Source organism: Falco rusticolus, chromosome 5 (genome assembly GCF_015220075.1).
Source record: "Falco rusticolus isolate bFalRus1 chromosome 5, bFalRus1.pri, whole genome shotgun sequence".
Classification (NCBI taxonomy): Eukaryota; Metazoa; Chordata; class Aves; order Falconiformes; family Falconidae; genus Falco; species Falco rusticolus.
The window spans coordinates 61,097,908-61,111,674 of NC_051191.1; the positions used below are offsets into that span (position 1 = coordinate 61,097,908).

Consider the following 13,767-nt stretch of genomic DNA (forward strand, 5'->3'; position numbering starts at 1 on the left):
CATTCCTTTTCCATAGTTATACAGACTTAATTTCTCACCTGAATTGCACTTAGCTGTGGCTCCTTCTAATCCTTGCACCATTGACTTCAATGGTATTTTTCATTAAAAAATAATTGTCGATTTAATTTTTGAAATTTTCCTGAGTGAAAATGGGAGGCTTTAAAGGCATCTGCTGTAGGAATGATACATACTGCACATAAAATCGTATTGCACACACAGCAGTAACATTTTTATGATAAAATAGCAAAGAACATTGTAAAATTAATACAGAATGACTGAGTTATTATGTCTTTCCATATAATTGAAGGCAAATTTCTTAATAAATCACATACAGCTATAATTCCAGGAGGGAAAATATTTGTTTTTTCTTGAACGGGTGTCTCAGCATGTACCTGGACACCTCTGCAAACAGCACTTGCCTCTCCATAGCATGGCTACTTGCTCTTATTTGACCTTTTTTCCTACATTCATCTCCTTCAAGTTCAAAAAATGGTAAAAACATATATGCAGGGATTGCATTAATAGAGCAAACAATCACTTTAAAAGAAAAAAACCCAACACCCTTACTTCAGACATAACACTAAGCCTTTTTTAGCTAGAATAGTTGACTGCTAAGGTAAGCCCAATGAAATTGAGCCTAAGAAAGGCTGAGGCAATGCCCAAACCTTGTCTTTGCAGAAGCTCTTACAGGAAAATGAGGTCTGTTGTGGGTTGCAGGTTTTGACTTCATGCAGGGCTGCAAATAGCTGCTGACAGCATGGAGACCATCTTGCTAGCTAAACCACCATGAATTGCCACAATATAATTCTAGTTTTTAGAATAAGCTGAAGCCTAATGGCTTAACTGTTATTATCCAGCTGTATGTTACCTTGACAGCTTTATATATTAGTAAAAAAACAGAAAAGAGGGCATAAACTTTGGATTGATTTTTCTCTTACTGAGGAAAACAGCCTTGCTGGTTGTTTGTTTTTTAATTAAAAACTCTGACTGAAATGGGATTTTCAAACCCACATAATTTTGCTTGAAATGCTATGTCTCATTTTCCAACATAATCTGTTCATTTGTTGCATAGTGATAGAACGCATACTACTAAACACCTGAAGAAATGGTATCTCAGGTCTGTGTTTCCTCAAAAAATAGGGACAGAGGAATCAATTTCAGTGTCAAAAATCAGTAATATTCATAAAATATTGGCAAAATATACTTTTAACAATGTATAAGTGAATGAAAATATTATCCCCTCCTGCCTCCCCGCCCCGCCCCCGGGAGTAAGTCATTACTCTCAGTCCTAAATGCCCCTGACTTTGCCAGCAGAAGCCATTTATTGACAGTGAGGTGAATGTCTTAGTCCAGAGGCTTGAGCACTCCAGTAAAGTGAGACTTCAAGTAACGGGGGAAAAGGCCTGCTGTTCATCATGCAAATAGTGAAAATAAAGTTGATTTTTCTCTTTTAACATAGATTTTTTTAAAAAATCGATTCGCATGAAATCTGGGGAGGTGGCTTTTGGCTATGTTGTCCTTTAGCACACTGAAGAGTAAACTGGACTCTTAATTTTTCAGAATTTTCATTCTTTGGCAAAACTGTAAGTGCAACTGGAAAAGCAAGATATTTTTGTGTGGCACCAGGAGTCTTGTATGTGATGATGTGTAACACAGCTAGTGAGAAAAGCATAGCCCTGCGGGTTGGGAAGCATATGCTCTAGTTTACACTCTGCTGCTGGCTGCATTTGTTTATTTTTTTCCCCTTTTCCTTTCAGTTTCCTAGATTTTAATTTTTTTTTTAATTACGATAAAATTAAATTAAATGTATTTTCATCCAAGCGAAGGTTGGGAAGTGTTGGTGCAACTCCTGCCTGCACAGAGAGCACGTGACAACCACGGGAACAGGCTTTCTTCAGGCTTTGCATACCTCCGCTGGACTTACTTGCACAATCTTGTCACATGCTTGGCTGAGAGGACACCTCAGCTGTGCAGGATCTTGCCACTTTGTCACATCCTCAGGTGCTCCACACCCATCTCCCCAGTGCCCGGGGGTGCCATGGGCAGCCCTGCTGCCACCAGCTCTCCTGTCCTACAGCAGCAGCCGGTGGTAGGTACTGGGGGGCAGCCATGAGGCAGCAGCTGTATGCTGGGTACCAATGGGGAGGCGTTTTGTAAATTTGTAAGTATTTAATGGAAAAATTGAGGCTTGCCCAAAAGACAGATCCTTGTGCTTCCTTCCACTGAAGCAAATTTTGTCAGTCCCTCTGGCAGTACCAGGGATCAGGCTCTTCGCTATCTCGCAAGCAACAAAGGCAATCACCCGAAAGCTGTGCACACAAGAGCTGTGCCCAGAGGCCATTCCTCACCCCCTTACCTACCAAAACTGGAAGTTTCTGTGTGCATGTGATTGCAATTTTCTAAGTCCCTCTGCAGCCGAGCTCTGCAGCTGCTGGTCCCCGCTTGCCTGGGCTTGGTCCCCTGGCGTGCCCTGCCCCACCTGCCCCCCCTTCCCCAGCCAGGGGAGCTCTCCTGGCTCCTGTTTGTGCGTGACACCGCGCTTCATCTCCATGAGTGCAGGTGTTACTGGAGCTGATGGACGCAGGGCAGTGTCTTGCTTAGACCCATGCTCTGCCAGAACAGGACTGCATCACTTTGAAGCGTAAGTAATCCAGGCCCTGCCAAGGGAGGCAAAGCCATCAGCACAGTGGCTGGAGCAGGGCTAACCGCTCACGTAGATCAGGTCTTTCTCAAGACCTTCTTAATTATCTCCCTCTCTGATTGAGATTGTAGAGGAAACAAATCACCAATGTTTTGAAATGTGAAGGTTGTTGTCTTAATACCGCACAGCCAGGTGATGATTTCAGGATGCTGTGCTGCAGTTCTGCCTGTTAATTAGGGAGTGCAGAGTAGTGGGGTGTTTGAGGCGGGAATGGGCTTGGGCTCTAAAGATAGCCAGTGCCCCACCATGTGCTATGACACCTACTCAGCGTATTTCCTATTTTCTGTTTGTTCCTGCTCTCACTGTGAATAATGTTTGCCTTGTGAGGAGTGGGGCTGGCATATTAAAGAGTCTGTTTGCCACTGGCAGGGCTGCACCCACAATATAGCATCCAGTTTTGGGGCGTTCTCCAATTCAGGAGGGATGTTAAGATGCTGGAGAGGTTACAGTGATGGGATACCAAGATGTTCAGTGACATAAAGCTATTACCTGCAAGGAGATGTTAAGGGATCTGGTTTATTTAGTCTGGTGATGGTGTAGCAGTCTACAGTTACTTGAAGGGGACTTAGAAAGTAAGTGAATCCAAACACTTCTTTCCAGTGGCAGATGATGCACACAAGTTAAAGACTGGGAGTCTCGAGGTGGCCACTAGGAAAAACCATCTCTGCTGGGTGGGCAGCATGGCACTGGAACAGGTCGCACAGAGGCGCAGAGAGGCTCTGAGCCCTCCATCCCCACAGGTACTGAAGCCTTGGCAAGTCAAAACCATGGCAGACCCAGCCTTGGTGACCTCCAGCAGCAGGGTGGCCCAGCTGACCTCCAGCGTCCCCTCCAACAGTTACAAAGGTGAGCAGCTATTGCTCGAGTGTATGTTTTTCCCAAGTGTAATTTATGATGCCGACTTCCTTACCCTATTTGTCTTCAAAGCCCAACTGGAAGTTGCTACTTTGGGGTTTTAGACATGGCCTCAGTGAAAACCATGGATGAGAACACACACGTTTGGGGACTGCTGGAAAAGTTTAACTCAAAACCATTGTTAGTGAATTCACATGAAGGGGGCAAGTGCATGGCGTAAAGCTCACCAGATAGCTGGAGTTTATGTCAGTGGACTGACTAAACACTTGAGGTGGGACAGTTTCTGGGCATGCGACAGGTCATAAATTGGCAGCCCTCACCCTTGCTGGCTGGGAACTTGAGGAGGGAGTGAGAGGCATGTTGTTAGATGACTTCAGCTTTCCTGCTCCCCAGCTGTAGATAATTTTGAGTCTTCTGCTTGTCCTGCCACAAATCACCCTTCTGAGAAAGCAAAGCTATGCAGACAAAAATCCCACCCTGAAAAATCCACCCTTAAAGTCTGAGCCAGAAATAAAGCACACAGAGAGGAACTTTCTTTCTTCAATTTAATTGAAGTTACTTAGAAAAATAATCAGGCTTGAATGGCTTTTTTAAGGAAAGATTCATGAGCAGTTCACACTTGTATTGGCAATGTATAATTTAGCTTTTTTCTTTATTAACAGTATATTTAGGTATGAGGAGATACTCTTCTACAACAAGCCTTCTACTGCATACAAATAGGTTAAAAAAAAAAAATCCAACCCCACATCGATGTTAAATTATTCGTACACATTGTATTGTGCATGCATGTAAGAAAATAACACTCTCTGTAACAAGAGTAATAGTAAGGACAGTCCCTTTTTGTACCTGAAAAGTGCAGCAGACTACAGCGAAACCCTAAAACATCTGGGGTCAATTTACTCCTAAAAGTACTTCTGCTTGTGAATTATTTATTTCCCTTGTCTTACACAGCGCGTGGTTCAGGCAGTTTGCACGTTTCTGTGACAACAGACATGGTTTATGAAGAGGCTGAAGCATGGACCAAGTCAGGTTTGGGGGAACCTCCCACTGCCCAGGAGTCACCACCATGTTCCAATGGGGCCAAATCCAGCCTGGGCTCCAGGTTAAGGTGCTTGGGGCCATCTGCAGGGAATGAACCCCCAGCTGTGGGTATCGCGCCAGGTAAGGAGCCACAGGTGCTGCTGGGCTCAGCGCTGGCCCTGCCAAATGATGGGGAGGCACCAGATTCCCAGAGATGGGGATCACTGCTCTTCAAACTCAGCGGCTTTGAGGGTGCTGGGGACAGAGGCGGGGAGCAGGGCCTTCCCCCTGGGTCCTCTCTGTGCTCACCACTGCTGGACTGTAACTAATGCACATCCTTCTGAAACAGCAGCTGCCTAGGCAACCCTCACAGCCCTACGGGCACATCTGCATTTTGCCGAGGCTGCCGTTTTGCCTGTGTGTCTCCCAGGTCCAGATGCGGCCACAGGAGAAAGAACCCGGGAGGGAGGCAGAGCTCGGGAGCAGGCCCTCTTCTCCTCCGGCTGGGAAACCCAGTGAAGAGGTGGGGGTAAACCCAACCTGGTTCCCGGGCTGCCCCACACGGCAGGTGGTGCCCACCAGCTCACTGAGAGGAGGAACGACTCTGAACGACTCTGTGTGGCTGCAGTGGAAAGAGGTATTTTTTGGCTCATTCAAAACAACACACACAGTATACAAAAAAAAAAAAAAGGCTGTTTCTTAACATTTGTGGTCCTCCTCTGACATGGTGAGGGCTTCGTGCTCACCACATATAACATGATCATATCCAGCACGTCAGCTCTTCATTTCAAACACAGATCTACAGTCCATTCACAGCACCCCGAACCAGATTTAACACACTAAATGAACAGTTTGTAGTAGTTTGGGATCAAGGTTTCTAAAAAGCAAGTGACTTTTAAGTACCCACTTAAGTCCACATAAAAGCCATCTCAAGTGCTGAGCATCCCTCCATAGGGCATCCTTCTGTGGGGAGGCAGAATCTGGGTAATCAAACCCAAAGCTGCTGCTAAAAATCCCATCTCGAGCAGTGCTCACCCCTCAGATTTCCTGAACATGCTACTCACCTAAAGCTTTTCTATCACAGCTGTCAAACAGGGCTTTTTGTGTCTCCAAAGCAGTGAAACCGAAGAGAGTATTTCAGAACAGATAAACCCATGGTGATGCCAGAGAAAAGTACAAAAAGAAAGGGGGGAGTACACTCCATTTTTAAAATATTTACTTTTGGAATCAACTTTTTTCTTAAATGAAAAAATTCACATCACATTCTGTTGGAGGGATTAACAGCTAACTGAAGAGAACATTGGAGCAAAATATGAGCACCGCTGGATAAAAGCCCACACAAGCACACGCATAGCTTTCAGGAAATATTGGTGGGGGGAGAGGGGGAACCTACCCCCAGACAGATATATTTTTATTTTTATTTTTTTGTAACAAACATATAATCATTGATCTACGAACAAAAGAAAGCCAGGGCACACTGGGATAGGCACTTGCAACAGCTCCGTAAACTCTAAATGAGATAAAACTGCTTTGAAGTAAAACAGCAGCCAGTGCTCAGCAGCTGCTCAGGAATTCAGAGCTTCCAGGGCCAGCTCTTCACTAGCCACGGGGTCAGCACTCCGGGTTTGGAACAAGTTACATAGTAACTGAGGCCATTCCAGAATGGATGATTTATTTGTAGGGATGATAAAAAAAAAAAAGACCCGAATCCTGGCTAAGACCAAATCCAATTGTGAAAGGACTTCAGCTGCTGTTTGTTATGCTAATTTGTTCTTCGCTGAGATTTATTTGGTGACTTTTTTTTTAATAAGGTAAGATGGAACCTATTTGTCTTCTTTAACCACACATGTGTCCTGGAGACTAATGTAATTCAGTGGATATTATCAGGTACTGTACAATACAACATTTCCAGGATCTGGCTCTGCTACTGTGAAAAGAGCTCTGCCTTCAGCTGAGTTTATTTAAATCGTCCCCAGTTTTTGGAAGGGTTTGTTCTGATCATAAGATTGACACGCAGGCAAGTTAAAACTCCGTCTCGACCATCAATCAAGTTTAGAACAGATTTTAGGTTCCCACAGATAGCCTGATTTAAGCCTCTGCCTCCTTTTGCCTATCAGCTGGCTGCCGGCACTGCCGCCCCCGGATGGGAGAGCTTGGGGTGGCTACAGACCCCTCCCCAGGCAGGGTGTCTGCTGCCTGCTCGGCCTTACATCTCACCTGCATCACATTAAAGCAAACATTTGGAGAAACCTGTCCTTCTGTTCACTAGCTTGCTAATAGACCCACGTGGAAATCTCTTTTTTCATTATCTATTTGCCATGAATAGGTTAGTACTTGCTTGCCCGAAACTATCGCTCGGTATGCTATGCCTGGTACAATCTGCCATCCCAAAGAGCTGTTAGACACAAAACAACCACTGCTGAGACATTCACCTTAAGTAAAAAGGTCATATAGTCTCTCACTAAAGCTGACTTAGATGAAATACTAACCCACTGGAAATTAGAAACATCCTTGCCAATGGCATTTAGGCATCAACTAAAAAATAGAAGACTCCCTCCTCCCCCTAGGAAAAAGCCATGAAACCAGCATGTAGGAAGATGAGATCTTTTTTATTGCCTTGCATGCTTAGAGATCAACATGAAGATGACTTTCTGACTTTTCAAATGATATGCCCACATCCTTTACAGCAACATACTGTGAACAGCGTCTCTTGAGCCAATTTTGGTTGTCCATCCCAAGATCGGCTAGGGAGGCATGGCTTGCAGAGGACAGAGCTCCCCCCAGCCCCATCCTGGATATGAATTAAGTCAATGCCAATTGCTTTGGGCATTTAAAAATCTCTACAGTCACTTTCAAAATGCTGATTTTTTTCTGATGGATAATCCACAGATTTGGACTCATTTGGGTTGGCGGGCTTCAAATTAAGAGATGATGGGACTGGTCATATTCTTGATAAACTCATCAAGTCCGGACTTACCAAAATTTCATGGTGTCTCTTCCCTTCCCAAGGAATACATTCACATTTCTTTCAGTCATGGGTTTTAGATATCCTGAATCTATCAACATCTGTTTTACTTTTCCTTTTCAGGGCTAGAAAGATACAATTTTTTTTTTTTTTAAGTACACTTGAGTGCAATATCACTTTCTGAAGAACTTACTTTCACTGCTCTTCTCAAAGCATGTGGTATCAATAACCATTCCCATATTTACCTGCATTAACAGCTAATGGAAGAATATTATTACCAAGAGACAAGCTCAAGTGAGGAAAGCTCAAAGCCAGACTCCTTTTGTCCAAATGATACCTTATCTCTGCTGCTGAAGTGACACCTACCAAGAGACCATGTTTTAAATAAGTATAAATAACATTAATTAGAATCGGAGGAATGCAAGATCAATGAAATTCACCAGAACACAATTAACATTTTTTTTTAAACAGTGTAGCAGTATTATTCATTTCTACAGCTAGATCGTCACAATCCTGTTACCCTGCAAAGAGAGCTGTCCTTTCTTACAGTTGATTTAAATAATTTTGACTGTGCTGCTCGCAGCATCATTCAAAAAAAGAAAATATTAATTTACAAAATAACCCATTCTCCATATTTATTATGACAAATAAAAATCTTAAATAAAGCAGGCTTTCTCTCCCCTCTCTCCCCCCGACCCGTCCCTCATTCCAATTTCAGGTAGCTTGGCACTGAATAATTGAACATTAAAAAATCAAGTTTGTAGACTTCATACAGCTGCGTTTGGTGCTCAGAGCTGATGTTCTGGAAGAACTCTGTAGTCATTTCGTCAGTAGTTCTCGTAGACTTTGCATAGGTGGGGAACTTCAGGTAGTTGCCTACTCCTGCCAGCTGGAGAATGTAATTTGAATCCTCTTCGAGCGTTTCGTATTTTCCTATGAGGTCGTAGTGGATGTGGCAAGGGTGGCAGAGGGAGTACACAGTCTGCCAATGCTCATTGAAGGGCTCTTCTCTTTGGGTGTGCGGGTCAATGAGATACGCCACAAACTCTTCGAATTTCACATCATCGCCTTTACGCAGAGCTTCCTGGGTTGCGTTTTTCCTCTGGCGCCTCACGATTTTGGTGCCGTATCGCTTGTGGAAGGAAGTGTTGTACTTCTGGGTGAACTTGTTCCTGTAGGCTGACACCAGTCTCTCGAAAGGCTCGCGAACAAAGAGGAACTTCATGTAGTTTTTCAAGCGGTGGTTGATCTCTGGGATGCTGTACTGGTTGAGGGTCTTCAGGTTTGAAGACACGTGGGCTTCATTGGCTGGGATTTCCATCGGATCACTGTACTTGCCTCTTCCCGTCAAAACCATCATGACTCTCTTCCAGTTTGTGCAGGCCACTTTGGGGACATAACAATAGATCATTTCATGATCTTCATCCACGACCAGGTGTTTGAGATCGTTGGGCGTCAGCACGCGGCGCTTCCTGCTAGATACACTGTTTGCTCGGCACGTGTCTGTCACTTGGTCTCGTCTAATCTGATGAAGAATTGCTGTGTTGGACAACTGCCAAGAAAGCACAGGCACCGGTAAGTCAAGCAGCTGGAAATTCTTACTCCCTTTTTGCTTATTATATAAATGCACAGAAGATTATTGCCTGTATAGAATGGTTCATAATTTGGCTGAGTAAAATTGTTCCTAGGCTATAAGATAAACCTTTTTTTGTCTCCAAACTTCTTGATACATGCTGCTTAAATGGAAAAGCGTCCAGGGCTTTGCAAAGGAGCACAAGCATTCACACAGCCTGGTGGCAAGTGTGTAAGTGTATTCACAGCACCCTCACCCTGAGATGTGGTCACTGCTTTTCTTAGTCCTGGAAAACAAATCTCCCCTCCGCTCCGCAGTCCATCCCGCAGCTACAGCAGTGCTGGGCCCTGCCTGACCTTTTGATGCTGAGATGGGGTAGGAAGACACCAGAGTAGGAAAATCTGTCAAAATAAAAATAGCACGGGCTCTTGCTGCTGATATCTTTCATGCTGCAGAAGTTAATTATGGTGGCTTGTTTCTTGGCTATGACCTTGCCAGGAAGAATGAAGCCCATGGAGATTCCTGCTACTCCCCAAGCGGAACATTCACTCAGGTGTGATTTGAGGAGCAGGAAGAATATTAACTATGAATTTGCCTCTCTGCTAAAGCCATACTGACAGAGAAGGAAAGAGTGCGTGGCCTTCTAACACACACAGCACTACGTTCACCCACAGCCCTTTACTGTTTTGCTAATAGTACCCTAACCTTCTACTATCACTGCTACTGGACGCTTTGCAGAGGTGGTAATCTGTCTTAGGGGGGACCCCCGCAGCAGCTACGCAGACAGGGCCACCCTCTCTCCACCAGCCACCTCCTGCTCAGACTGTGTCCAGCGACAACAGCGAGAGCTTCTGCTAAGGCAGGTAATGATCTGCTGTGTGAAACAGGGAATATTAGCCCAAGCGAAGGACTGTGCCAAAGCAGGGCTTCTGTGTTTGGCTATTCAGAGCCACCTGAGCTGACTGCATGCCGCGGTGTTTTGGTGTGCAGCCCTACCCTCACTGCTACAAATGTCTTTTTACATATTCTGAATAAATTGCATCAAAGCAACAGGGGGAAGGTTTTGGTGATGTCATTTACATTTACTTAACACCACTTGTGGATTTCAAAGAGCCTTATGCTCAACAATTAGTTTAGCCTCAAAGGCAAGTATTTAGGCAAGTATTGACCTTCCTATTTGACAGGGAAGCAGGTCTGAGATTCCTTCCCGTACACCGAGTCTTTCCAAAGTATTTATCTGATACCTTCTAGTTAGGTTAGAGCGAATCACAGGATGCTGTAATGAAGCATTTGAGGCAATGTAGACTGTTCACATCTGCTGTGGGGGTGTCTGTGGTTATAGCAGTCTTCCCATTGCCAGTATAACACCCTCGGCATGTGTCTGCACCAGCTTGGAGGTTCATACCAAGCCTCGGTTCCTGCAGCCATGGCTCAGATCTCTGCTTCCAATACCAGTAGTTAGCCATGACTCAAAGAACAGGATCCAGATGCACTTTAGGGGCAATACCCAAACCAAACCCAAAGAAGGGACCAAGACAGTTGTAGGATTTCTGAGCTTTGGAGAGAAAGGGAACAGAAATTGCATTGTTACAGACAAGCCGTAAGAGCCCAGGTTTCGCCCGCCCAAGGGGCAGCAAAAGGTTTTGCAACACATGAGCAGCACAGAGCCTCCCTCCCTCTCAGCTGTGGTGGGTTGCAGGGGAAATGTTCTTGTGGGACAGGCAACACCAAGAGGCTGGTGTACCTGAGACTTGGGTGGGAGGATTTTTTCTTCAGGACAGCATTGATGTGCCAAGCCTGGGACTTCTGTGTTTTGTGCAGAACCACCCAACACTTCCCTGAATTCCTTGATACTTTCCTCATCCCATCTCTTTAGCCCCTTTGTTCAATAAAATGTTGGCTAATGGTTAGAACATGAAGTGGCCCAGTGCATCTCCTTTAGGCAGTGTGTCTCATCTTTTGTGTGTGTGTGGCATCCCCCTGAATGCCTCCCAATGTATATTTATAATACAAAAACTTCAAGGGCAGTTTTGTGTTCTAGTTGAAGAGGTGGGAAGCCAGATGTGAAATGTGCTTCATGTTTCCCAGGAAAACTGAATGGCAGGGAGTTTCCAAAATAAGATGTTAGAAAGCAGTTTTCAAGGACCACACAGATTTTGGAAGCAAATTACTTTTTCTCTTAAAAAGAATAGAAAATCCTTATTTCAATTTATGCTCTCCTCAGAGAGAAACAGAACTAATGGTCAGCTCAATACTGGTTAGTTACCAGTGAATAATTTTCAAATAGCTAAACAAAACCCTATGTAAACACACAGACATACAAATTCTCCTCTGCAGGTAGATAAAACGCTGAAATCGCTCCTCCTGCAATATCATATAGCACAGTACTGCTGTTTGCCTCTCGTTTTAGGGTAAAAAAATTAAGAAATGCCTGAATATACTCCTACATTACAATATGTTAATGTACTGCATTTGCTTTTCTGGTGCTGTTCTTGGGATAAAAACAGAATTAAGTGGATGAGATTCTCTGGCCTGTATTAGCTAGAGGGTGAGATTTGATAATCTAATGGTTGCTTCAGACCCTAATCTGCAGATGAATCGTAGAGCTGTGCTTTGCTCCTGATTTCATTCCTCTGCATCAATAGGCTAAGCACTTCTTCCCCATACATTAACATTAATAAGATTTTTCAGGCTTTCAGAGTAAGGGGAAAAATGCAGCCTTAGTATTTGCAATTGCAAATGAGATTGTACTACCTTAAATTCACTTAAAAGATGATACTTGTGCATTTTGAAGTGGTACTTGTCTCCCACTCTTTTTAACATGGAATAAATATAAAGAAGCGGCATACAAGTTTGGTCAGCTACATTTACTAAGCATACACCAACACCCCAGGGTCAGGTCTGCACGTGCTCTGGCCTGTTTGGTGGCATACAGAACACACATTAAATATTGATGTAACAGGAAAAGGGTATCGCCCTGTTCTCATAAGTTATAGTACCATTTGGTATAGCTGATGGATGGACCATGTAGGAAATACAGTTTTGAAAGCTCTACTTCCTTTCCTTTTTTTTTCCCTCTATTGACTTCAGCTTATTGAAAAAGAAGGCCAATTTAGTGAGTGTCCTAAAACGATGCCAGCTGTATCAAACCCCATTTTTTCTGCAGCTGACACACCTGACGCACCCTGGAAGAAGAGCTGACCTACCTGCTTCTCCCAGAGAACCAAAAAGTCCGTTTGGCTCTCCATGAGGTTTAACGGTAACAGCCCTCTCGCTGAAGGAGTGGGAGATATGAAAGCCACACTTGCACTGCACTAGTGACAGGTCGGGTATGGCACCTGAGAGCTTTTAATGGAGCTGCTGCAGAACCACCAGACTCTTCCCTGCAAGCTGCAAACCACAGAGGACACGCTCCATGGTCTCCAGAGCCTACAGCACTGTGCGAGGTAATCATTACAGTGGTTTCCAATTTGATATTTTGAAATTATACATTAACACTGAGTTATCTGATGCTAATATGGTTTCTCCTCATTTTAAGTTACAGGCAAGGCTTTTAAACTGCAGAGTAATTTCACTCCTGAAGCTGGTGAGGGAAACTGGGAAAAGAGTAAGATTACATGAGACTGGAACCACATTGTTTAAACTAGACATCCGCTTGGCCAGTGAAAATGTTCTCGCAACTAATGAGGAAAATACACCCTACAGATTTAAGCACCCAGAGAGATCAGACGCAAGGGACGGACATCTTCAAACCCATGGATGGTGAAGGGCAAGTCAAACAATTTGGGCCATGGCCTGCCTTCCCCCAAAGCTGTTATAGATGTGGCTGCAGCGAGTTGTGAGACTGCAGCTGCTGCCCGGGCACATTCCTAGAGGCCCCCGCTGATCCCTCAGCCCAAGAGCCACAACAAGTAGTGGCCTAAATCCCCCCAGCTGGGGAGAGGGAACTTCTAAGCATGTGTGCAGGTTACCCTGACAGCAGTGTGGGGATGGTGATGGAGCCAGTGCTCGGGCCTGTCCTCTGACAGCTTGGACTTCAGCTGGGCATTAAAGGTTTTGGGAAGACACCTGATAAAAGCATTTGTTCTTCCCTGAAAGGACTGTCAACAACACAGATGCACTCGATCGCAGTGTGGTTTTCCTGCAGAAGGCATAAAGGGGGACAGAGAAGAAGGGCATGTCAAGATCAAAGTTTTTCTTCCTCTTCTGATGCAGCAACCGAGTCAAACAGGGAGGCAACATGAGCAGTGGGAGACTCCCAAGCTCAGTGGCATTTAAAAGAAGAAGAAAAAAACCAGCAGTGTGGGGACACTGATCCCAGAGGCTTCTCATCTCCACCAGTCCCAAAGGAACAACAAGGGAGGAAAGCTAAGTCCAGCACACTCTCTCTGCTCATGTGGACATCTTCTGTACAGCCGTGCGTGTGTGTGTAGGGGTGTGGGGTGGGGGTTGGGGGGCGCTTTAAGTGTAGTGCATTAGAAAATATACTGACCGACTGGAAATACATATGTGGACCGACAATCACCAACCCATGACACGCAAACATGCAAAGGTTATTCAAGGTAAATCACAGTAATGAGATGGGAGGTATTCCATTCTAGTTACTTAGGCACAGCAGGATAAAATAATCTTTGAGGGCCTTTCCAAGCTTGA

General features: G+C 44.6%; 1 protein-coding gene across 2 annotated transcripts in view; it reads right to left on the reverse strand.

Annotated features, from left to right (window-relative positions):
- Positions 1-5,941: 5,941 nt before the first annotated feature.
- The window catches only part of CHST11 (carbohydrate sulfotransferase 11), a 170,033-nt gene continuing 162,207 nt past the window's right edge, over positions 5,942-13,767 (reverse strand). For both annotated transcript variants that reach the window (XM_037390215.1, XM_037390214.1), the window contains exon 3: positions 5,942-9,093. In XM_037390215.1, the coding sequence (XP_037246112.1) occupies positions 8,245-9,093 (849 nt within the window). In that variant the 3' untranslated portion in view covers positions 5,942-8,244. The remainder of the gene's footprint in view (positions 9,094-13,767) is intronic.